The following is a 26762-nucleotide window of genomic DNA, read 5'->3' on the forward strand; positions in this document are numbered from 1 at the left end:
TTTTAACAGTCTAACACCATGTATAATAAACGTGCGCGCGCGTGTCACCAGTCGTCAGGGCAGCCAGACACGTGATGACTGTAATAAAACGATTATTCCAAGGCGAGAATATGAGGAATCAAACCCCAACAACCCATCTGACGACGATCATCATCCTAATTACAATAACAAAACGCATTTACAAATAAACAAACTTCCACATCATTACTCTCAGTCAATTATGAAGCACCGACGAGGCTCGCGAATCCAGACGATTCTAGCGCCATCTGCTGCTCGCTCGCCACCGCAAGACAAACTGACATGTTCATCAACTCCAGCACAACACACGCCAAAATCAATGAGTGTCCATTAATGGACGACAAAACAGGATTTCAGAGTCGCTCAGCAAAATGAAGAGGCATCACTTTGTGAGTCTATTCCTCCAATGAAAAGTAGGATGAAATATTCCCCTCCTGAAGCTCAGCGGCGGAGCAGAGGCATCGTCTGGTTTAGATCTAATCCTTATACCCAAGTGTTTTACAGCCAGTGTAATTACATCTCCATAAGTCCCAGTGTTTGAGGAGCGCAGCTTCCCTTCTGATTAGTGTCACTCTTTTTTTTTTTCCCCCGACTATAGTGCAGATTCTCAAGATGGTGATGAGCAGAGGTCATACGACGTCCTGGATACAAGACAAATGAGGCAACAACTGAAAGACGTGGGTTATTTATAGTCTCCAACTGAACACATGGATGTCCTTTCTGATGATGCTCATCTGCACCTCAGACTGAATTCTGAATTGGCAACTTAAACTTGTCGTATTTTTTAATTTGCAGTCGTCTCATGTCCCTCCGGATCAGTGTGGGCAATTAATTTTCCCAGCAGCCCTTAATCCTGAACTTTGGTGAGAGGACAGCCCGGCAGTCTGAAACGATTTCAGCTAATAAATGCCATATTAAAAGCATATGGAACAATAATTCTGTTATACGACATGAGGAAAAGCCGAGAAAACAACGGTGGCTGCTGCAGCCTTGCATCAAGGAGATTTGAGTGCAGCATGAGGCACCTCTGGGTTTGGTGTGAACCATGGTCTTTGCTGTGTGAAGCTAGTTCCTACATTCACTCTGATTTCCTCCCGCAGTTGAAAAACACCCTAAAGTTATTTGATGATTTTTTATTATTCATGCGGGAGTGGTTTTCTGGTGCTGTTTAGGGTAATGGACCTGACTGAAGGGTCAACCACCCCTTGGCCCGAGTAGCTGGGATAGGCTAAGCCCCGCTTAATGGGAAGAAAGGGTTGAAATTGAATGCCTTTACAACTCTCACTGTAGCCTTTCTGGATTGCTATCTATCAGCATAATCTACTATGATCTTCTGGGCACTCTGGTTTCCCCACAAAAGTCAAAATACACAGTAATTTCAAGAGTCAAGATTGGCTATAGGTGTGAAAATCAACAAATCATTTGGCGCCAACAAGCCCAGTTGTGGTCCAAGTTCTGGTCAAAGCAGCGCTACCACGGTGCTCCTCTTCCCACACACTCACAGCAAAGAAGTCAGTCAAATATAGAACTTCCATTTTTAAACCTGTTGCGCCTCTAACTTGACCACACACCTTCGCAACAGAGCGATGGAGGGAGTGATCCTTGTCCGACCCGCAACGCCAAAGACTGTCTGCGCCGTAGAGCTAACAGAGCTAACGCAACGTCTCACTTAAAAAGCGTTATTGGCACTAGTAGACCATCAAAGTTTGCTCCGCTGTTTAAAAGTTGTCTAATAAGTAAATGCATAACATAATAAATGCACTCCAAAATGTGAAGATATAAACACTCTGAAGTGAACACTATGAAACCAAGGCAAATAATGTTAAGGATCCATTTGGAAACTCTAAAAAACAACAATAAAATCGTGCAAAAAAGAAGAGTCAAATTCAAAACAGTTATTTAAAGTAAATAAATAAATAAATCCTGATATATTTTGCCATGTTGCCCACCCCTTTCTGGAGACATTTGAAGCAAATACATTGTTTCTGCAAATATCATGGCAAAATAGTCAAGTGTCAGTAGCTTTCACAAATGAAAAGGGATTTTCTACAGGACTTTGGACAAAGCACAATTGTGCTTTGGCCGAGGTTCCTTTGGTGGTGAGCCTCAGGGGTTTTTGGATGAACCAAGTGTGCCGTGTCTTAAAAAAAGGTTGAAAAGCACTGGAGTAAAGCACTTTCAATTGAAAATGTATAAAACAGTGATTTATAATTGAACCTTGCACGTTTGCCACTCATTGCCTGCAGATGTTCTCCGCTTAAATGCTTAACTTCTGTGCAATTAGCAGCAGAACGCTTGACCCTGGATTCAGATTCACAAAGGCGACGAGAATATACCATGTGTAAAACCAGAGAATGATAAGAATAGCAAAAGGCGAGGGATTGAGGGGAGAGGAGAGAGCAGGAAATAAAGGTTTTTGGGTTAGTGTGGGTGCACAGCAACCCCTAGGCTCCATGTCTTTACATCCCATAAATGTCTTTAATTAAGCTGAAGGTATTATCAGTTCCTCTGAGCACTATTACAGATTTTTCCATAATTACCATTGGGTGAATGGGGGCGTAGCAGAGAGATAGAGGGAGAGAAAACAGATATGTATTGTGGTGTCTAATGGCAGTTGGAGAGAGAGAGGGAGAGGGAGTGTTGCTGAAGTGCTCAGGCAGAATGGGAAAACCAGAGAGAGCAGAAGACTTGAAAGAAGCCAGAGGCTGCTGACACAGAGTCTGAGCCCCCTCCTCTCCGGGTAAATAATCACTATAAGCTCCAGCTCTGTCTAATGAATCCACTGCCAATGAGCTAATATCAGTTAACTACACGCTTCATTATCACGCTGTGGACTCCAGCAGAGTCCCACGATGGAGGGCACCATGAATGGCAGGGAGAGAGTGAAGGACAAGTGGACAAAGGAAGAGAGAATGGCAGCAGCTGAGGCAGGAATGAGCGGAAATGAAAGGGTTGGAAAACGAGCCAAGGTATGCAGAAGGTGGAATAGCTGAAGAGACGGTAGGAAGGTCGATGTGGTGTAAAAAATAGATGAGAATGGGAATAAATCTTCCATAGTGGGAGGCTTTATTAAAGCCAGGACGTGATGTGGTCACATGGGTGGTCCCTGCTCAATATAAGTCAGTTGATACAGCGCTGCATCATATAGCTACTGAGATCACACACCGCCTAGTTTCAGGTGGAAGGAGTCGACCTACTGAGATCCAGGCACAGAGGAGACGGTCGTTCACTGAGTTCAGGTGGACACAGAAAGACTATTGTTTCAGTCGACGGAGCAAGTCCTTGGTTTGGTGTTGATATCGTCCCTAAAATGCGCGTTGCAAGACGTTATTAACTAAGTTTTATTGTCAGTCCAAAAAACATATTATACCCATTAGGGCTGGGATTCAATCAACTTTTTTTCGTGACAATATTAATTATCAATATTTCTGTCCAGTTTTCCTGGGAAGTCAAGCTAAAGGGCAACTCCTACTCAACAGAGCAGCCGATCAAACACTCGTGACAATCTTTTATTTTCAAACACCAACGTCTGTCAAATGTTAACAAAGGACTGGTTGCTGGATTCACGTAGCTGATGCTAGCGTCGGTCAGCCAACTGTCACTCCACAGTGCCATTTTGTGAGCGTACCACGGACTGCATTCATAATATAAATACATATTAAGTCACTTGGCTAGAAAGACAAGACAAATGGGAAGTGTGGCCTGAGAAAAGGCTCTTTTGCGAAAGTTTTAAGCGGCTTACAAGAGAATTGGCAGCCCTGTGCTAACATGTTAGCACTCTATGCTAACCGCTTCTCAGTATAGCGCTGGAGGATTGTCCATACACCAGCTATGCAATCGATGGTCTTTCTGGACAGTAAAACTGTGGGGAAAGTAGTTAGATATTGTTGACATACACATTCAATACATGACAGATATTGTTATCTAATCCAGCTCTCTGCTGCATCTGCGCATTAGTCTGTAATAACGCAGGCTCTCAGTCACTGAAACAATTCACCCCCCAAATATTACTGTCAGGGCCTGTTCGTTTACCTTGTTATTGCTCATAAACCATTTTGTATATTTATTTAAGAGTGAATGATACTTTTTGTAAATACACAACTACAACCACGGTCTCCACTTTGACCTTTGAAAGTAAATGTGCATTAATGATCTCAATTAATACTTAAATTTAAATGTGTCCATTGTAGATGTAGATAAACATGTAAATCTTATTGCGTTAAATAAACCATTACATTGAGTTTAAAAGGGCTAAAAATACTATTGATAAAAATACTACTTGTAAGCATAATATGATCAGGTGTGCAGACACTGTTCAAATTAAAAACCACTTCCAGCTCCCCAAAAATAAAAATAAAATTCATATGTCGGTATATGTCCTATCAGGTTCTCGCACACAAACATTGATGCAATCATGGCAGTTGTTTCCTGCTGATTGTGCCACTGGCGGCTGTCTGACATCCTGCGGGGCACAAAGATGAACAGCAAATACACCGGCTTGTCAGTCAGGCAGCAGTTGTGTTGCAAGTGCGAGAACATTATTTCATGTTCTGAAGACGGTTTGCCAGGTCCAGGAGACAGCTGGTGCCGTGAGAGTGTCTCTTTTCGCCATGAAGTTGGTTTTTCTGCTCTGTTTGATTCTCCCTGCCGCAACGTTGGATTCTCATCTTTCACATACCAGGGGTACTTCAGAATTAAATTGAACCTAGCTCTTGTAAAACCTGAAAAGGGATGATACTAATGTTCTTTTCTTCGCTTCCCTAGATTGGCATGAAGTCACAGTGGGGAGAGTAGGTGAGCGAACGATCCTGGGTTGCCGTAGAGCAAAAGAGAAGGGTGGCTTCGCCGTGAACTGGATGTTCAGATCCACAAATGACAAACAATGGAAACTGGTTCTCTCGGCCACTGAGTTAAAGGAGTTTTCAGGTGTGGCTTCAAAAAATTCCATGGCAATGAACGATCCTGATTTTCAGGAGAGCAAGGATTTTTCTCTGAGTTTCATCCCAGTGGAAGGTGATGAGGGCCTCTACTCCTGTTTGGTGAAGCGGCAGCAGAGGAAAGTGAAGGAGAGAGTGATCCTCCTGCAGCTTCTTACAGGTAGGCCGCTTCTCCCCGACTGCCCCGTGGTGTTCTGGGTGAACAGATTTCACCATGAAACGCCTCAACTTGTCTGTTTCTACTCAGACTCGCTGATAAGTTTTCCAGCTTCTAAACCTGTCTCCACCACTTGTAGAATTTAAAAATGTGTTATTTTATCTGAAACCTGAAAAGCCTTAAATGTCTATAAGACCCTTTCCCCCCCCACTACAGAAACATGAGACATTTCAAATCCATAATCTTTCCCTTATGATTGATGTGAGGGTTCTGTCTTCTTCCTACTGACCCAAGTCCTTCATAGAGTTAGACTCAACCATTTGAGAGCAGCGATTGTTGGCAGCCAATGTTTTTCAACCGGTATGCCGGGGCACACTAGAGTGCCGTGAGAGACTGTCAGGTGTGCTGTGGGAAATTATCCAATTTCACTTAATTTGTCTGAAGATAGAGGTGAGCGATATGATGACATTGAATCATCAACAATGAGACCGTGTTGAGGAGCTGCCTATGTGAGGAGATTACATGGATTCAGTCACATTCTTTCTATACACTATAGATCTATGCTGATGCTTTGATTCGTCCGTCACTTGCAGCATGGTGCTCCTCTTCCCACGGAGACTCTCACTAACATGACATTTCACTTCAAAACTTTATTGACACCCGTAGACCATCAAAGCTTGGTATAAAAGTTAGCTAAAAACTAAATGCAGGACCAAATAGTTGTTTAAAAATGGGAAGAAATAAAGCGCTATTGCTCTTATGAAGGTGAGGCAAATAATCTCTCAACTAGATAAAATCACGCAAAAGAAACTGTGATAAAATCGATATAGCAAAATGAATAAATCATGTTTTTCCATATTGCTGACCCCTTTCTGGAGACATTTTAAACAAATACGTTTCCTCATTTTCAATTACATTCTGCAAATAGCATTGCCAAAATAGCCGGAGTCAGTAGCAACAATTTTTCAAAAATTGAAAACAGGACTGTCGACTCAGCACATTTGCACTTTGGCTCAGGTTCCTTTGGTGGTGTGCCTCAGGATTTTTTCAATGAACGAAGTTTGCCGGGGCTTAAAAAAGGTTAAAAAACAATGGTTTAAGGCACCATAACTACTTGGCAGTGACTATACATCACATTTAAGGGAACTATAAAAAGAATAAATGACAAGGTGCCAACACCTCGCACTCATTGCTTTCCCTCAAACGCTCGACAACCATGGCCAACATGGCAACACAGTAAAAACTAATTTCCTTCTTGCATTTAAGGAACTCAAAATAAACTGTTTTGCTTTGAAGGCTGAAAATGTCAAATAAATTCAAGTCACATAACAAGGCTCTGACCAAATGTCACTTTGCAATTTTCCACTTTGTGTTACAATGATGGAAAGTCTGAGAGACAGCGATAAGAGAAAAACCCATTACATCTGAAAACATAGTTTTAATAAAAATGTACTTCTTTTTCCAATCAATCTTGTGGTTTCTGATATCTCAGGCTTCTCTGACAGGTATGACTGAGCATTCTAAGATGCAGCCAGTTGATTTTCAGTAAGTTGAGGATGAAAACAAAAAAAAAACATTGGAGCTGCATCTTCACCTTGAACCAGCACTTCAACTGTCACTTCAGAAAACTCATTATTCTTCAGCTCAGTTCCACACCAGAATCAAAGGCAGGAGAAGGAAAATAACCAAGAGAGCAAGATAGAGAGTCCATCTAGTAACCTATAAATGTATTTTTGTGTCATGTATGTGTATAAATTGTAATCTTCTCTACATTTTCAGGTTGTAGGGTTTTACGATTCCTACTCCTATACTTCTATTTTCTGTCTTTAGCTGGATTTTATTTTTTGTCGTGTTGTGTCTGGGTGGATCAGCAATGGCCTGAAAATGCCAAGCAGCACATACTTCCATAATGTATCAAAGGGTGTGATTGGTTGACCCAGGCTTTTTTTAACAGTATATAAATGTTCAGATATTTATGTGGCCTGAATAAGGCGTGGCCATGCACACAAGGCAACTGCATTCGGTGGGCATTACTGCTACCAAGGAAACTGGAATAAGGTCCCTGGATGCCTTTGAGACTTCACCACGTTGCCATGCTTTCACATGGAAGGATCTTATTACTTGCCATAGCCACATGTGCTGAAGTATTTAAAACAACTTACTGTTCCATCTTGCCTTTTACATATATCGTAGCTCTCCCAGTTTTGCAACTCAGTGTCAAGATTTTTTTTTTCAACCGAACAATACTAGCCAGGAATAAGTGTTTGTTTGTACAGGGTCAGCCAGCCCACGTTCTGTTACCCAGCAAATGTCAACCACTGGACTGAATACGCATTGAAACCAGGTCATCAAGTGAATAGGATCTGTGTCTCCATCTTTACAGCTGATCCCATCATCTTTCTCCTCTCCTCCTTGCTACTAAAGCACAAAAACAGGATAGACTTGTGCCTCAGTGATAGAATTGTCCGTGTTAGCATGGTATCGCAGAGAGGCAAAATGTATTACTATTATGAGAGAAGGTGATTTTCCTCCGACCTCAGACTTTTGTTGTAGACCCAAACTTTTCAAACCGCAAAAATGTTGCCTAAAAGTTGACTTTTCAGTTTGAAGTTTCAGACCACACGCTGGAAACAGGCTTTAAATCAAGAATCCTCAAGATACAATATTGATTTATTCATTACAGTTACCTGGGCCCAGTAATGACCTGCGTTACAGCACTTCTGTTCTCCTCATCTGCAGTCACGGTCATCCCGTCCATGCCTATTCCTCAGACCAGCACCCTTCAACTGATGGCAGAATTCGAACCCAACTTCGCTCTCAGCCAGGTCACTTGGATTTCCCCCGGCGGTCTGACCCTGAAAAGTGAGATGGAGTCAGGAAGAACTATAGCCAAACTCCCGTGGGTGGACATCACGGACGAAGGCGTCTACATCTGTAACGTAATATCAAGAGCTTACTCCATCGACTCTCTCTTCAAAATTGCTGTGGATATCGCCGGTGAGCTTCAAAACACGCTGACAGATTAAACACGCTACAAAATCAAAGAGCACATAAAGACGAATGACTAAATTGATAGCTAAAACATGACGTATTTTTCCTGTCATTATCACTGTTTATTTTTCTTGGCCTTGACCATTGTCCCAAACCATTTCCTGCTTCCCATCCCTTCTCAGAAGACAAAGTGGCCTCGTTCAGCCATGTCGAAAATGGTAAGTGTGGAAGCTCTCAGTCAGCAGTTTGCTAATCAGCTGCAGCAGAAGTCTGAATGAGTAACTCTGCGCATAAAAGGAAGTAATCCTCTATTGTTGTCTGAGAATTCTTCTTCTATCTTCATTTCCATACTGTTTACTCCCTCTGCACTTGCCGTCTCAGTCTCTTTGTTGTGCACCAAATATTTACTTGAGAGAGCGAGAGACATTTGGCTGTCCGGAACTAAATGAGATAAATACATTAACTTATTTTGATTACAAATCAGTACTAATTCAGAGACTATGTTTGGTGGGAGTGTCTGTGCTGTGTTGAGCTGGCAACCTGCCCATTTTCTCTAGCGTCTTGCACCCAAAAAGCCAGGTCAGCTCACGGCTGTCAAATGTGTAGAGTTAATTTTTATTCCTAACAGGACTGCAGTTCTCCCAGGCTGCTCTCTATCAGACCCCCTTCATCATCATATGTCCAGCATTAAAAGGAGACTACGTCTATCTGTACTGGCAACCACCGGACACTGCTGGGAGGAACACCATGACAAGATTGTTCAGTTACAACCGCTGGAGGAAAGCCAATGTCTCCAACATGGAAAGGGTTCAGCTTGCTGGCCCACCTTACAACGCAGAGGCCGGTAGCTTCTCCTTTCTTCTCAACCCCGATCTGGCCACTGGGGGACTCTACATGTGCGAGGTGTTCCTGGATGACAAGGCTTACAGGTGGACAACCACACTCAGCGTGTTGAAAGGTAAGAAACACTGAAACTTACTGTGCAGGGTCAGGTAGAGGAGAGGGAGAATGAGGAGAATATAAATCAAGGCCAGCAAGGAGAGAATTTATGAGACAAGTGTAAGTTCCGGATGACCCTGAGACTCATAGGGAACACTGTCATGCACTGGAAGTGAATTATAAATGATGACCTACATCAGATCATCAGGAGCATGCGAAAAGGATGGGAAAATTAGGAAACACCACCCAAAGCTGCTACACAGGGATCTTCACTCTAGATGGTGTGGAAATGAAAGCGCATATTGTTGCCAAAAACTGCCAAAGCTTTTGAGAACCTATGAGATGCCGACACTAGTTGAAGCTAATCATGTGCTGGTGCCGTTTCCCGGTGTAACAGAGACTTCAAATATCCTCCATCTGACTGGAGACAAGTGTCTCATTGAAAGTTGTGAAGTACTCTAATAGCTGCTAACTCCACTTCCCACGCAGAGATTGTTTTTTAAAAACAAACTCTGTGTCTCACTCACACGCTCACATACACATTTGGGATGAAAGTTGCACTTGGCTGTTAAAAAAATGCCCAAATGATGTGTGAGTGGGAAAAGTAGGCTGATAAAATGGGGCTTAAAAAAATTCCAAGGTCATATTTTGTTTCATCTACCGTCATAGAAGTTAATAAATGCACAATACGTCTTCACAAGGGGTTAAAATGGCGCAGTATATTGGAACATTTTTATGCGATCTTCCGCGTCTAGCTGTCAGAAAGATAGCATGAAAAAGAATGAGTGGATTTCAATTACATATCCCGAAGATGTTGAGAATGGACTACATGGAGTGATAAACATCAGAATAGATGGCTCAGAATCATCAGTCATACAGGCATATACTGTACCCACTGAGCACAATGGCAATTGCAGCAGTGGGGCACAAAAAAAAAGATTTAGAGTGGAAAAGACACATTCTGGCTTGTAGGTTTTTAGGATTTTATTTCTAAGTTGACCTCGATTGAAACCAGTGGATACAGGATTTGACATTATGGTGAGTGATTGGGTCTTGAGCAATTGTACAGTCCATCCCAGTGAAGTGATGACAACATGAATCACATTTCCATCTTTAAGGACCACAAATATTCAGATAAGGCTTTTAGTTAGCATTTTGAGACAGGTTGTCCCAAGTTTGTATTTGGCGAACATATATGGTGCAATGGCCGCCTTATACCTGTGTCCGGGTGCCCCATTGGGAAATTTTGAAGGAAACTTTTTGTCTCTATTACTCTCCTTATTTCAGAGTCAAATGAAGACTTTTTAACTTCTCTTTTATTTGACACTAGATAAAAATGTCGCCAGTCAGATGTGGATAACCGCGAGCTTTCGCCCACTATAGCGCCACAAAGGAATGAGAATTGGCTAATATAAAGGCCACCTGATCTAATTTAACAAATTACTGAGAATAAACACCCTTTTCATGAAAACCAGAATGATAGTACTACAGTGAGGACACTATACAGACAGGAGTCTGTAAAAAGAGGAGTCCAATTTCTTATGTTTTTCAGTTTAGGGTGCCCCAGGACGTCCTGACGCCTCTCTATCTGAAATACTGTTAATGTATGACCAAAATGAATGGCATCGCCTATTAGACTAGCCAGACTATTCGTCCATACTTGGATGACAGGCGGAGGGGAAGAGAAGTTTTTGCTTGGGAAGGAGTGAAAACTTGTGATGCTGCTTCTTGTAAGGATGTCAATAATTCACCCACCTTTGGAGTTATTTCGGGAATCTCCAGCGGGAGCAAGGTCACCATTAGTCAGGCCTGGGAGAGGATGAGAGCTTACGTTTAGACTCGGGCTCAGAATTATTTTTGGGATGCATCAAACTTGGCTGAGGTGGACGGGGAAACGCAAGTCACAGAAGAAATGTTGTTTTTGTGCTCTTATTCGAGTTGAATTTGGGACAAATTAAGAGTAGAAGTCTTGAAACTAAGCTCTAAAGTACAGGAATACACAAGTACTTCATCACCTCTGCCTGATGCAACGTACTTGGCAAATCAATAATAAGTCGACAGCTTCACACAACACCTTGTTTTGTTGTCACTGCTCGAGAAAATTAAAACTATTTCTTGACAATCAACTGCCCACCAGCTGTGCACTTTTGTGCCAGAGCTCCTCTGGTTGCCGGGCAACCACAATGTCACAATTCAATCCGAGTCGTCGGCACCTCTCGTTGTACTCGCTTCCCAATGCAGTGGTAGATCACAAAATTGTATTATGCATTCATGTGAGCATCTTGGTGTTCACTTAAGAACGACTTAGACAATGTTATTTATGGAAACACGCAGGCTACATTTGAGTGGCAGACAGCATTGGGATGGACCCTGGAAACCCTGTTGATCTGTACATCTGCATAATCACATATGCTGCCCACTCATCTGCCACAGCTGCACGGACTGGAGGGTCGAAGAAACGTTACTCTTGCTGCGATGAATTCTGCTATTTATAGGGAGCTCTTGTGGTTCACCAACTCTACGGTCTGTTTTTTTACTGCGCACTTTATCTATTACTTCCAAGTGGTTGCGGTAAAAGAACTTCACGTTGGGTCTGGTTACCAACATTTTTTGATAACCTCACTCTACCTCTAGAAAGAAGCTTGTCGAAGACATAAAGAGGTTTTTACTGTGTTGTATTCAGTGGTGGTGTCAAAACACTGAATTCTATTAATCATGCGGCCTTAAGCAGGTGAACAGATGAAAAAAATATATACATAAATTGTGTCATTCTCATCCTTAAGGGCAGGGGGCAAACTGTGGTGGCTTCATGAAATTTGTGGGGTTTTCAGGTGTTCAAAAAAAATAGATAGAACAAGTGATATCACTGAATTCTGACTGTAATTATATTACAGACTAGTTATATTATTGAACTATTTTTCAAGCAGACTTATGCACGCCAGTGATAGCACTGAATAATCACTTATGTTGATCGGTATATATTAGCACCTCAAATGACACTCATTTCACTCACATAGAGCCACGGAAGGCACTAAATATAATCCAACTGACATCTAAGATAAGGATGTGAAGAGCTCATAATCCTCACCCCACATGGGTCCTAACCTCATCTCCTCCTTTTGAGATGTCACGAGGGAGCAGAGACATTTGACTGAAACACCTACACATCAACATGCAATGCGGAAGGATGACTTAGACGTCAATTTTGAACACAAAATTGTCACACTATTGTCAATATTTGAAGCCTTGAGAGTGAGATTGAGTTGCAAGCAAACTTAAATAAGCAGAGGCTGTTTTCCGGTTCTCCACCTTGTCATCAGTAGTGGCGCAGAAGATGGTGGAATTCTTCATCTAAATGCCACAGTATGAAGCCATAAATATTCACTGTCAAAAGGGTGAGAGAACGCTACCCTGAGGTGCCCCAGTAATTACACAGCGTTGCATCATATTAGAGTCCTTCATCCAAGCGCACTCTGATCTAACACTGGTCCATGATCCTGGTTGCTATATCGCTGTGCCCAGGCTTTTAGCTAGGAGGGCGTCTGGGTGTCTGCAAAACATGAAAAAAGTACGCTGGTATATGGCGGCATCTTGTGGCCAAGATACGGTCGCGAATCGGGCATCCATTTTTTCATGTTTTGCAGACGCCCAGACGCCCTCCTTGCTAAAAGCCTGGCTGTCCCCCTCCAACAGTCGTCAGCTTCACAAGCAGATGGCGACGAAGGTCAAAGTGCAAGACTCGAACAGAGCTTCCCTGCTTCCCAACATGTTAGCACACCCTGTGTAGCAGCTAGAAAACCATGTCCTCTGCGCTGAACCAGGCTTTCTCAGCCAAACAAGCCATCACTATTTGAACCCTGTGCTCATAGCTCTGCGGCTGAAATTCAGGCGGCACTCTGGATTTTCACTAGCCAGCACTCAAAAGCCCAAACACGGCTGTCATGGCAGCGTTGGAAGAGTTTACTAATCACAGTCCCAGCGGCATCCATCACAGCTGCCCAGACAAGAGCAGCCGATCTGTCACTGCCATCCTGCCGCACACGTCTGCATCCCTCACGCGCACAAATCATCATGCTCATATATTTTTACCCCACCTCATTGTGAGGTATGATTATACCTGCTGCCCTCCCACGAAGACTGTAGGCGGCACGCGCCGATCACACTAATCAACGGGGAAATGGTTGTGTTTGTGTGTGCGTGCACGGGCGGCAGGAGGGGTGCGCGACTGTGAGGGCCTTGATTACACCCAGATGGATTCTCATTTGAGTTTGATGAGACACTAAGCATCCGTCACAGTCGGCCAATACATTAGCAGCAAATCACTTTAATGAATATATATTATTTTGACCCCTCTCTGAATTGTTCTCTGTTTCCCCCCCATTACTCTTTATCTGTCCTTGGCCTTTTCTGTATTCACTCTTTACCCTTTAACTCCCTTTCTCACCCTTGGCTTGTCTTTTCACCTGTCTATTTCACTTACTCATCCTCGATGTGAGGCCCGTCCTTAATGTCTGCTTTCCTCTCGGCGCTTGCATGCTCAGTTGTAGTCAAACCAGCGGCTTCCAGGCTGAACCTTTACTGCCTCTACTCTCAGCGCTCTCAGGTCTACGACGTCCGCTGGGAGCATCAAAACACGAGCTACAAGCTGGAAATGTTTGCCGTTCCTGGAAAAGTCCAGATCTCCGTGCCATTACCCATCAACCCACTAACAGCTGGAAACTACACCTGCACCTTGGTGCTGAAGAACAGACAGACTGTGTCCGCAACACACACGGTCGCACTGCCCCCTAAAGGTAAGACAGGAAACATGTCATGACTGAACAAAATTAGAGCAATAACTGATGTGCTTGTGCTTAAATGGAATATGAATTCAACCATACACAAATGTATTACAACACTCACCTCCTGCAACACAACAACGTTCACGCTTATCCAATTTGAACTTCAACTCATCACGCAAAAAAGCTAATTTTTTTTCAGAAAGTTGTGGTTTTGATTCCCACTCTTTAGATTACGAACACATTCTATTTAGAGCTGCAAGTGGGCTGGATGGACTGGGGACCTTGTGGTTGCAAGCAATCCAAACCGGCACGCAACACAGTTTGTGCCTCCTATTGGGCAGGTTAACATCTGCAGCATCAACATGTCTATCTTAAATACTCTTAATGTATGACCAAAATGAATGACATCGCCTATTCGACTAGCCAGACTATTCGTCCATACTTGGATGACAGGTGGAGGGGAAGAGAAGTTTTTGCTTGGGAAGGAGTGAAAACTTGTGATGCTGCTTCTTGTTGCGAGCAATACAAACCGGCATGCAACACAGTTTGTGCCTCCTATTGGGCAGGTTAACATCTGCAGGAACAACATGTTTGAGTCAATCACACAATATCTGCTGAAATATTTTCTTCCATCTGTATGCGGTGAGGAGGACACGGTGTAAAAGCGTTGCTCTTGTTTGGCAGTTAAGTGTCAGAAAATGAGCAGATTTCCTGTCAAGACAACAGATGTTAAGAAAACTGGATGTCTGGTTCTGTGTTCTCTGAAGCCGTCTAGGGTCAGAACAAACCCGGCATGTCAGAAAACTGAACAAGAAAATGGAAAACCTAAAAATATATACAACATTTAAGGAGATAACACTGCATGAACTTCAACTAATTCAGAGTATTGTGTACAAAATAGTGTGAGCCCCACAGACATTCACTCTGGGGCTTGAACCTCGGAATATAGGCCATGTACTGTGCTAAAATAGTGCAAACATTGTAAAACAACACTACTAACAAACACTGATCATGAGTTTGGATAGATGCAAGGTCATAAATTCAACTTAATAACACGGCATTATTGGCGAAGGCAACATATTTATATGTGAAATCAACGTAGAGCGGTGATAACGTGTCACAATCCGCCGTGCTACAATATTGGAGTGGGAGTTGCAGGAAGTTTTGGGTCGTGTGACCAACTCCTCTGTGAGGACGGTTGCTACTGGCAGTCCAAGAGGTCGCTAAGGTTGCTAAATTACTTCATCACCTTATTTGCATAATGGTTTTGCACATGACTCAGTGACCGCCTGGAGGTGGAGCCTCGCCACATACATCGGTCTGCAGATGACGGCAGCTTCTCACAGAAACCCGCCACACAAATAAGTCACCTAACTTGTCACCAGTTGCATGGCAAATTTAGCTACAAGGTTTGGGCATCACATCATCACTTCCATGGTGTCATATATTGACGTTGGGAAAGTTGCCTTTTGTGTCCTATACAAACGAAAAAGGCAGTCTTCAGTGTAGCATGTTGTTGCATTGGCAGCGCGACACGTGAAAAAAAATACAGAGGATGGCATTAGGGTAAGTTATGGGATGGCACTCCACTCATGCTGTGTTCAATAGCGTGTCAGTTGCTATTTAAGACATCTTAAAAAACATTAGAGTTTTAGTCACGGTGACTTTCAGTACAGTCACTGAGGAGGAGAGCCACATAAGGGGTTATACAGTACATAGCAAGTCGCACATTCCCGCACCTCCGGAACGCTCAATACACACCTGCGCCTAGAGCAAGATTAAAGTAAAATATGTTTTTAAAAAAACGTTCTCTCCCCCGTGCAAGATGCACCATGCGCCCGCGTGCGATGCTCCATGCTGCCTAGCGGAACGTGCGATCCACAGCACCCTGTCTGAAATGCTACAGAAGGAAAACGTTCGTTTAGTCCATCAAAACATTTTGGTCAGTGTAGGACGCACACGTCCACTTGCCCAATGTCAATATATTACGCCATGGGAGTGAGGATGGGACATTGACATTTCAACAACACAAAGAGGAGTTCAAAGCGGTCGCAGGTATACATGACTCACTGATCTGGTTGCGCCACTAAAAGACCTGATAGAACCAGAAACTGCCTTTTTTGGATTTTCCTTAGGTCTGAGAAGCACTATACAGTCAATCATGTCGTGAACATAGTTAGGTGACCATAAAAATAAGACTTCGGCACATAAAAGTCTTCTGCATCGTCTTTCAATGATGGGTTGTCGCCTCCTGACTATAATCACAGCAGCTATGGATGATAGCAACCACACCCCTGAAGGAAACAAGGCAAGAGATCGACCTGTGCTTTGCATTTTATCCTGCCCTAAAACCTCACATTGCGTGTAAACACCCCAGATTCATTGGAGCAAAAAAAGTACTAACAGGGGATTTGAACCATTGAATGGTTTCTCCATAAATGACTTTGTACATTTTTAAGCATGAGCAAACAGACCCATAATCTCTCCTCATCTTCCTGCTATTAAGCTTCGCAGGACTGTCGAGGTAACACTGTCACCAGAAGGTCATTGTCTTCCTCATCTTCTTAGTCAGCCAGCTCTGACTAAAAGAATCTGCCAGGCCGGAGTGAGATGAAATCACTCAATATTATCCTGCCGGACATAGACAACACCCAAAGTAAGTCCATCTGCAAAGCCCAGAATGCACTGCAGCAATTAAAACTCCGCAGCTGTGTATGCTTTGTAGATCTGCACAACAAATATGAGAAGATGTGAGGCACGCAGTGAAGGGAGGACTGTCTGATCTGCAATCACCCGAGGAAATGGTTTGGGGATTTTTAAAGTGTTTCACCTTATTTCAGATCCACTTTGAATAGTTGAATGAGTGAGCGACAGATGGGTTTGCAGGGAGGTTGGATGGCGATTGGAAAGAGGTTCATTAAAAATGTTCTTTGATCGCATTTCTCAACTCAAATATTTCCATTGGCTTCATCTCTATCGAGACAAACTCAGTGGCGTCACTGAGAGACAGAGCATTTTAATGAACCTACTGACTGTAATTACATGCATCCCAACATCACCCACGGCTTATATTAATAGTAAAAACCAGGAAATGGAAATTGAGGTTTGGACTAATCTTGAAATACTGATTTAATGTCACATTATACATGAGAAAAAAAAGGCGGTGATCACTTTTCTGAAACGTGCTGTGGTTTCTGACCTTGCCTCTGGGGCTGTTATCGCCTTATCCTCACAGCCTGCTCTCATTCCTTTTGGAGGTTTTGAGGAAGTGGAGCTAGGAGGAGGAGAGCACAGTTGGAGATTCAGCGCAAGACAATCAATTTAACAGAGAGGATGACATGTAAAAGGCGTTCTTCTTCTTTAAAATAACTTGAGAGCAGAGAATGAATGCTTGGCTTCATCTGACCTCACATAGAAAAAGCCACCCAGCAGATATTGGAATGTAAGTCGGCAGGACTGCAGGACATCTCGTTCCTCAGAAAAAACTAAATTATTCAGGATGAGTGTATCAGTAGCTGTGGGGGAGCGCAGGGAGAAGTGACAGTTGAATGGATCCTATCGTGTAGATGAGCTTCACTGCTCCTACCCTCGATGCATCAGCGAGCCACCAACCAGAACTCATCCTGATGCGCTATGATGCCGTAGCTGTAACACCAGCAGAATGAAAAAGCAGAGAGTGAAAGACTTGTCCTGCTGCATTGTTTACAGATTTTTTTTAACGGTTGCATTGAACTTGCAGCCATTTCAACACTGTTTACCTTGTTGCCCTAAGGTAAGCACTAATAAATGTTAGATATAATTTAAAAAATATTAATAGGAGCCCCAGTGTTATGTCTTAAATAATTCATTTTGTTGATATAGTTTCAATTCAACAGAGTAATCATCAATATTTGATAAAATAACTGAATTTATCTGGATAAGAACACAGAAGTTCTTTTTAACATGTCTGCAGTTTGCCACACAAGGGGCTGTGCAGTCATACATAAAATAAACATATAAATGCAGTCTCAAAAAACAATTTATGCTTCCGTTTCCCGATTTATTTCCACATGTATCCTAGTCTCTGTGTATGTATTCATCATTTAGCTCACTCATCTCCATATATATTTATTCTCTAGTTCCCTCTATTGAGTATGATGTATTGTTATCTTCCTTTGCAGTCCCTAAAAATGGTTGTAACCCATACTATTAAAAGCATTTTTTTTTAACTGTTAAAGCCAATTTGAAACAACTCTTTCAACAACTTTCAGTTAGGCTTGCATTATCTAGACACTGCCGTCGATCCTTTACTCAGAGCCGGCTCTCCTCGGGGGTCATCCTGGCTGCAGGCTTTTGAAAAATATTCTGTGTCGCGAGCGTGTGGATATTGTTGATGCTGATACTGCCAGGAGCATAGGCTTGAAGTGAAGATGCTCTAAGCGACCTCTGCTAGCTTTCTTTCGCTTATGTCTCATTTTGACTGATATCTCTATAAAGTTTGCGGGCAAGAATATGCAAACTTTGGCAAAAATAATGAAGAACTTAAAAAATGAAATCCCAAGGTCAAGTAAAATTCTTGTATTGTTCATCCAAGAGAAACACATTTCTCATTTATTATCTGTTTTGCATTATAAGTACATTCATATTATGTCATAATGCATTTTTAAGGCTATATAGATTATGATTCTATTCATGTATAATCATTTTATTTTATGAACCTTGTCATAAGTTACCATACAGTTATCACAACATTTATAGCATATTTTATAAAGTCTTAAAAATGCTCTATGATGTGCTTTTTACGAATAATGCATTACAGATGGGCGCTTAACAAGATTAGCAGTTAACAAGGTTTTTTTTTATTTTTATTTTGAGTCTCAGAGGTGATAGCAACTTATTTTTACTCCAAAATGTCTTAATCATTTAAAAATTAAAGGGGAAATTAGGGGTTTGTGCATAAAAAATTGAAATAAATACACTAATCTCCACAATTTACCCAATAAATGTTTTCTTACGACTGAAGAATATTTACGCTATTGATTATGAAAGCAGTTAAGAATTACTGAGTCTATTAACAAATGAAAATGTACTGTGTGTAAATTTGTATTTGAAAACTATTTTTTCATTACTCCATTTATTTATTTTATTTTTTTTTTAACATATGGAACTGGGTTGGACGAAAGAAAACTCACAATATAAAAAGAGCACCATAGTACATTGCTTTCAAAACCATTCATCTTGACATCATTGTGGATACTGCCTCCACCATTTTTTTGTGATACAACAACATCGCATCCGTCTTTGTGAGGCTCACATAAGCAAAGGTCTTACTCTTATTTAAACCACGTTGTTCTGGAAGCCAGAAGTGAGGGTGAAGGTTCCGATGCTGCAGAGTCAGCCATGGGCATCGGTCGGCTCCATAACAATAAATGGTCAAATAAAATAACAAAAAATAAAGACCAAAAATGAACAGGATGTTATTCTCTCTTAAAAAGGGTCAACAATACAAAATATTTAATGCTCGTGGGTAAACAAAGGCAGTCTTTTCAAGGCAAGTTTTGACATTGCTGCTTCTCTCAAGCACTTTGTTCCTGTTTGTTTATGTTTGAAAACCATGGCTATTGCACTCAAATTCAGAAACAATTTGAAGTGAACTTTCAGGCAAAAAGGTTTCAGCACAGCATATTTAAGAAGTATCACTACAGAGTACAGATGACGCAGATGGTTGGCACTTGTCCGTTTTTTTTAGGTTGCTTCACCTATTTCTCGTAACGCTCTACATCTTTTGAGGACAACAGGCTTACAGTCTGAGTGGCAGGATTACAACATCCAGACGCCATGCAACAGTTCGACATCTCTTCTCTGCTACTGAAGCTCAAGAGCTTGTTTGGCTGCACTTAATAGATGCTTTGACAGGACGTTCCAATTCAACAGAGCCGACTTTGTTGACGATACACAATAATTTCATACTGTATATTTATGGAGGGTTCCTTGTCGGTGACTCTTAAAAATGCCATGAGTCATCCCAAACATCAAAAAGATACACAAGCAAGGTCAGTTCTTGGGATGCTCCGATCACGATGATACAACATGTGAAATTAAAAAAACATTTAATCAATTTAATTCATACGTTTTAATATACTTCTTCAAGGAGGCAAACAATAGACAAACCTTGCCAAATGCAGCAACTATTTTGTCAAAAGAACTTAAAAAATGTAATTTGATGTGAGACATCGCAGTGTGGTGAATCTCCTCAGACTTTGCTATGTTGTGCGTACGTGAAATAATAATAATAATCCGTGAAATACTGGCCGCTTGTAGTGGGACTCAGAGACAGAAAGCACCGCATTTATGAAAGTTTACACTCCGGACGTTTTGAAAAGTTTCAGATTCAGGTGGTTAGTGAACGCTGCACCCGACTGTGGTTGCTTCCATCTCAGCGTAAACGACGCCTGAAAAGGCTGGTCATCCAACTCGGTGAAATTAATGGCCATTTCTTGGGCGATTAGCTTAGCGTTCCTAATGTCACCTTGCTAAGCAGTATCCGTGCTAACAGCCTGCTGCAGAGGAACCAGCCATCTCACTATCATGAGCCCGGAAAACTCTCCTAGCTCCGTCAAGTACTGATGCTTTAAATGGCGTCTTTACTTTCAATGCACTTCCCTTGCGTGTGCTGCAGGATACAAACACAAGCTGTTGCAGAGTGAGCAGCGAGTAGGGAGGAGCGGACGCATCACAACCGGCGGGGCTTCATCACAGCGCCTGCTGTGTTGTTGTGATCGGAAATGACTGGTAGTGATCGGCATTCACCGATCACGCTGAAATCGGCCGATTATGATCGGTGAGCAATCAGAGCATACCTTGTCAGTACCAAACACAGTCCAAGTCCAAAGTCCAGCTTCTTCCATTTACACAAGTGGGTTTATAAATTATTTCTGCCATTTCAAGGAATTTTTTCTTCGCTTTGTCTGCAGCATAATGTGTGAAGGGTTTCCAGAAACACAATTTTCACAACAATCTTGTTGTCAGAAAAGAGTTGTTGAATGCTAAGAATGATTCACTTCTATGTTCAACAACTGTGAAATTGATGGCTGTTTTGTTCATCTTTTGTCTACTGAACACACCCATTGGCTGAGAGTCTGACAAAAAGGAGCTTGGTCTATCATTTAAATAATGATATCTGAACTATTTTTGGTCATATTACTGATCATTTGCAAATAGTGAGTCCACATTTTTTTTTATCACACTGGTGGCAAATTGCAGAGAAGTCCCCGTAAATGAGTGTCTGGTTACTTCTTAATCCTTTAAGGGACCATTATTGCTTCTAGGATTAAGATTGTTAAATTCATTTCCAGGATCTTAAATTGGGTTTTGCTCAGCTGAGCTCAAAATCTCTGAAACGTTGGGGAGACACTTTCATCATTTGCAAAGTGTTGAAGCTCCTCTCAGCTGCTGATCAGCTTCTGTGCAGTGGCACTGAGATATATCACACGTTACCCCTCTGACAGAGGGAGCCAATAAAAGGTGTGGAAGGAGACGATGAGGAGCTGATGGTGACACGGAGAACTGGTGGTTCATGGTCTCTGAAACAGAGGACTTTTACTTCACTAGGGCTGCAACGAATAGTTTGTGTCATCGATAACGTCAACAACAAAATTCCGTCGACGTCAAAGTCTGTGCGTCATGTTGCTGTTGGTGTAGCACATACAGGATGCAAACACATGCAAACACAGTTTAACGCGTTAAAAAATGTAACGCAATAAATTATGAGTATCACCGGTTCTTCATTTTGCCTCATTTAGAGGCATGTTATACTTCTATTATTAATTTTTGAATTGCCATATTGAGCTTTAGTGCCTATCTGACACAGCCTTATTTCATTTCAGAATTTTATTTATTTAACTGAATTGCTGTATTTGTTTTAAATTTTTGAACACTGCTTTATTTTATTTGTTTAACTGTATTGCTGGTTGTTTTACATTTTTGAAGACAGCTTTATTTTATTTATCTAACTGTATTGCTGTATTTGTCTTACATTCTTGAACACAGCTTTATTTTATTTATTTAGCTGTATTGCTGGTTGTTTTACATTTTTGAAGACAGCTTTATTGTATTTATCTAACTGTATTGCTGGTTGTTTTACATTTTTGAAGACAGCTTTATTTTATTTATCTAACTGTATTGCTGTATTTGTCTTACATTCTTGAACACAGCTTTATTTTATTTATGTAGCTGTATTGCTGGTTGTTTTACATTTTTGAAGACAGCTTTATTGTATTTATCTAACTGTATTGCTGTATTTGTCTTACATTCTTGAACACAGCTTTATTTTATTTATTTAGCTGTATTGCTGGTTGTTTTACATTTTTGAAGACAGCTTTATTGTATTTATCTAACTGTATTGCTGTATTTGCTTTACATTCCTGAATAATGCACCTGGCCTAACTGGTTTGCGGATGTGCTTGACCTTTACTTTTGGATTTCATTTATGAAGCACAGTTCACCAATAAAAAAAAGTGGATTTCATATCTTCTCTTCTTACTCAAGCACTACAATTTTTTAATATCCTAGAACTAAAATTCCTTATCAGGAGACCTTTAGCAGATATGGGATAAAATGTGATTAATTAAATCCTGTAATTATTTTTTTAATTGACTGACAGCACTAATTATTATTATTCAAATAGGACCTTTTGATGTGGATGTTGATCAGATATTTTATATGAGATATATATATGAATCTTGATGATTTTAAGTTCCTCTCAAGGACCGTTTTAAAGAAGTGGAGCTCTCTGTCAACTGTTTTATGCTTGATGCTTCACAGGGTTAAAACATGTTCCTGGATTATGAGTCATTATTTTAATATACTATATGGTGTTGGAGTAACACAGTAAGGTGATTTAAGCAACTTTAGGTACAACATAAATTCATAATAGGTCCAAACAATGGTAATCGCGATGACCAGAGATTAGTCGACAACAAAAATAATGGTTAGTTGCAGCCCTACACTTCACTTCACTTCACTTCACTTCAATGCTCTCCATATTTAGCCCTAAAGCTGGAGGAGAGTGCAGGTCAGATGTGGGGTCGGAACCATTTCTTTAAGCAAACTCCCCGGTCAATGATGGCTTCATGGCTCCGACTGATCAATGGTGTTGACGTTGGCAAATGGATACGAAGGCGGGGAACGGGGTCAAGTCCTCAGCAAACAAAATTTCAGAGTGACTTTTTATTTGCCTTATCTGCATCCATCATATTAGCAGAGTGGTCAGGACAGCGTGATGTCACAGGCCGAGGCTTCACACATGACTCACAGCTTCACCATTGCCATTCATAAAGGCATGAATTGAGTGAAATACATTTTCCGGGCTTTTCTTAATGACTGTGGCTCTTCTTGTGACTGTTAACCCTCTGTGTTCGAGAGTACTATTCACCTATTCAATAATTCAGGCATGGAGTGGTGGGAAGTGTCGCAGCACCTGCTCCGAGTCACACAAGAGCGACTCCCATTTCATGATGCCCCGTGGCAGCTTTATTTGGATAGAATGATGTCACCGCCTGACACGTGTGTTCTGCGCGCATTATTTGACTAACATCAAACACGGCGCTTGCATTGTTTACACCGTCAGATTAAGTTGATGGATCCCCCGAGTGTGCGAAGCAGACGCTGCCGGTCTGCGGAGAGTATTTACACACCATGAAAATGTCTGTTTGAATATAGATGCAGTGAATCATTATTCGTAATACATAGCTGAAAATCTGGGCAAAATATAATGATTGACAGGAAATTTGGTCTCCAGACGCTATGTTTTGTGCTCCATGCTTATAAATATTTCAGTGTTGCTCAAAGCACGCCAGCCACTGCTGTCGATAATGTGAAGCAAGTTTTAGCACTTGTCATGGACTTTTTAAAGACAAAAGCCGTCTTACGATTTATGAGTAAATCTCATATGACTCTGTATTAATGAGTTTGATTAAATGTGTGGTGAAGTTTATCATGAAATAGACTTTTCGGGGGCAGCAAACCTTTTGACTAGTGTGTCATGATGAGTCGTAAAATTGACAAATGTGTGAACAAAAATGATTGATATTATCTTATGGTTACATTTATTTGCCAAGTCAGCATGTTTTGTGGTTCTGCTTTATAGAATTAACATCCAATTGTCAAGCTTTGGGCTGAAAGAGGAACTTCAAAAAAACTAAAATGCAGTGTAAAACACAACACCCCAGTGAAATCTACTAGCTACACTGAATGTGTTTCACATTTTAAGTGAAATATCACTGTCTTTTACTTCTGTCGATATTTATCCTTTCTCACGAATCCCTCTTGATAGACCAATTTTTTGTCCACTTCAGGCCACCGTAGATCAAGTTGCATGCACCATGTGCTTGAGTTGACCAAGCAGAAATAAACAAGGAATGTGTTTCTTCATATGGAGCGTAAATGTCATGGCAGGTGAAGCGCTGGTCTACGCATCTCGGATGAGTGTCGGAATTTTACGTACTACTGAAAATAACCGGGGTTATGATGGATTTGTGTATGGTGGGGACAAATTGACCCTTGCTACCTATGGTCAATACATGCTGCTCAAGCTTGAGCATGTCATATGGCATCTTCCACCAGCCAACCACCAACCGGGCATGTATACTACATTGTCTTATAATGGGGGGCGGGGTTATAATAATCCAGGTGTTTCACTGTCAGAAGGCAGCAAAGAGTTGGGGAGCACATATCAAATACCCATCGTAACTGCAAAGTATCCAGTGTATGTATGGATGAACTGTCGGTGTGCCATCTGTTGGAGATACACGAACATTACAGGGGAAAGCAAAATAAATGATTAATAAATATGGAACAAGCCTGCACAGGATGTTCTGAGACATCCGTTGGAGCAAAGGATTATGGGTTTTACAAATAATGGAATATTAGAATTATGTTTATTGCTATGTTCTTTCAGTTTCTTGAGAGTTTGAAAGAGAGACAAGCAGAACATGATGTTCAAGGAAGCTGAATTTAGGTTAGAATTAAGACAGCAGCCCCTTCCAGTGGCATCGGGCCCAATCTTGCGAAGGAGAAGTGAACAAAGAAATGTTGGTGTCTACTGTCCATGAGCAAAGATGGCACTCATTTCTAATGTAACTATAAGAAACTTAGAAGAACGTTCAGAATAAAACAAGCATTGCAGGTCAATGATACCTTCAAATAAACAAATTGTTTTATTGTAAAAAAAAAAACAAAAAAGACAGACAGAGGATTGAATGGATGAAAAGAAGCATTTATCCGAAGTGCTTTTCGGCTGTTGTAAGAAATGTGCAATAGTAATAATAATAATAATAATAGATAATAGATAATAATAATAAGATAATAATCATTTACAAACTAGAATATTTAAATGTGTTCAGGTCGGACAGATCGCTCCTTACACTCCCCCTGCTTTGACTCTGAGCTTGAGACGAAATAGATTGGTGAGAAACCACTCTGAGGAGAGTCGAATTTGCCCCGTCATGATCTGACAGCTTATGGACTTTCTGATCCCGGTGTTTTCCATCATGTCCACCTCATGAACCGACAAGATTGAATTTTCCGACCGAGGGTTTGTCAGGTCATTGTCCACCGAGGGATCATTAAGGGTGATTCCGTCGGTCAGACGGCGCCTGGTTTTATTCCACTCCTCTCCAGCAACCATTGTGTCTGACTGACAGGAGCCTGATGCAAGCGCGTGAAACTCTTTGAGGATATCTGAAATGCAACATCTATAGTTGGAGGTGTTCATGTGTGATGGAAGGCTGCTCTCATTTTCGTTCAGTACAAAAGATCAAACCGCGGAGCAGACAGCTACAACTCCAGGGCAGCCCTCGTGTCATCCACCCAGGTCTCCAAGTTTTAAATTAGTCTTGGAAGCTATTCAAGCTTGTTCTTTCTCTCATTTCTTCTTGCAGAGGGTGCCAGCATCACCACACCCACCCTGCCCCCTTTCCTCTATGCTTTATTACTCCTGCCCTTGGTTGCTGCGGCTGTCGGTGTGTTGCTGTGGAGACAGAAACATGTCTCTAATCGCGGTGAGTCTTCCGGCGTTTTCCTCTTCTGACAGCCAACTCCGTACGTCCGTCTGTGGGCCATGTCAGCTGCCACTGAGTGATGTGGGCCGTAACTTCCTGTAGGGGAGTTGTAATGAATCACCCACCTCCTCCGACTCCCTGTCAGTGCGCGCTGGTGTGTGTGCATATCTGTGTGTGTGCCTAATTCTTTGTCTGCACCCAGGTATTCAGCGATCCCTGTCGGTGCACTCGGGTGAAACCGAGAATGTTTATGAGAATCCTGAGGATATCAGACAGGTGAGGATTTTTGTTTTAAACTAAATATCACCGGAGCGATTTGATTTCAGATTGACATTGTGGCCTTTCTTCTGACAATTTTTTTTCAGTGTGATTTTAATCATAAGAACTAAACAAGCAACTAGATTTTGTTCCCCAAAAGGTATTTTACACAGTGCATGGGACTTGTGTTTGGAGCCCTCAGGGTCACACTGATGATTTTATGGTTGATCCGCTGCTCACTGTAAAGGTTTGCAAGCAAATCTGAAGCAGTCGGGGTGAGGATAAGCTCCTCCGAGTCCATGTTTCTCAGTTGGGAAATGGGAGATCAAATCCTTGCCCAAGTGGTAGAGTTCAAGTATCGTGGGGACTGAGGGAAGAATGGAGCGTGAAGCAAGGGCTGAAAGGCAAACTGCCATTTTACCAGTATTTTTACATTCCTATGGTCAAGCTGTGGGGAGAGACCAGGGAGGGAAAAAAAACACTGTGGGTGCTAACTGGCGAAATAAGTTTTCCTTGCATGCCTTTGAGATAAGGTGAGAAGTTTGGCCAGACAGCAAAGGCTCAAAGTAGAACCACTGTGCCAGTTGAGGAGGTCTGGGCATCTGGTCAGGAGTGTTCCAGAGAAAAGGTTCACCCTTGCCCA

General features: G+C 41.7%; 1 protein-coding gene across 2 annotated transcripts in view; it reads left to right on the forward strand.

Moving 5' to 3' along the window:
* The first annotated feature begins 4571 nt into the window (after positions 1-4571).
* The window catches only part of g6fl (g6f-like), a 28217-nt gene continuing 6026 nt past the window's right edge, over positions 4572-26762 (forward strand). Inside the window, exons 1-8 of one of the 2 annotated variants that reach the window (XM_053881329.1) lie at positions 4572-4701; positions 4783-5115; positions 7852-8109; positions 8286-8321; positions 8732-9061; positions 13584-13835; positions 25742-25861; positions 26064-26137. In XM_053881329.1, coding sequence (XP_053737304.1) covers positions 4629-4701; positions 4783-5115; positions 7852-8109; positions 8286-8321; positions 8732-9061; positions 13584-13835; positions 25742-25861; positions 26064-26137 — 1476 coding nt within the window. In that variant the 5' untranslated portion in view covers positions 4572-4628. The remainder of the gene's footprint in view (positions 4702-4782; positions 5116-7851; positions 8110-8285; positions 8322-8731; positions 9062-13583; positions 13836-25741; positions 25862-26063; positions 26138-26762) is intronic. The other variant, XM_053881330.1, reaches the window with a different exon arrangement.

Source organism: Synchiropus splendidus, chromosome 12, assembly GCF_027744825.2.
Source record: "Synchiropus splendidus isolate RoL2022-P1 chromosome 12, RoL_Sspl_1.0, whole genome shotgun sequence".
Lineage (NCBI taxonomy): Eukaryota > Metazoa > Chordata > Actinopteri > Syngnathiformes > Callionymidae > Synchiropus > Synchiropus splendidus.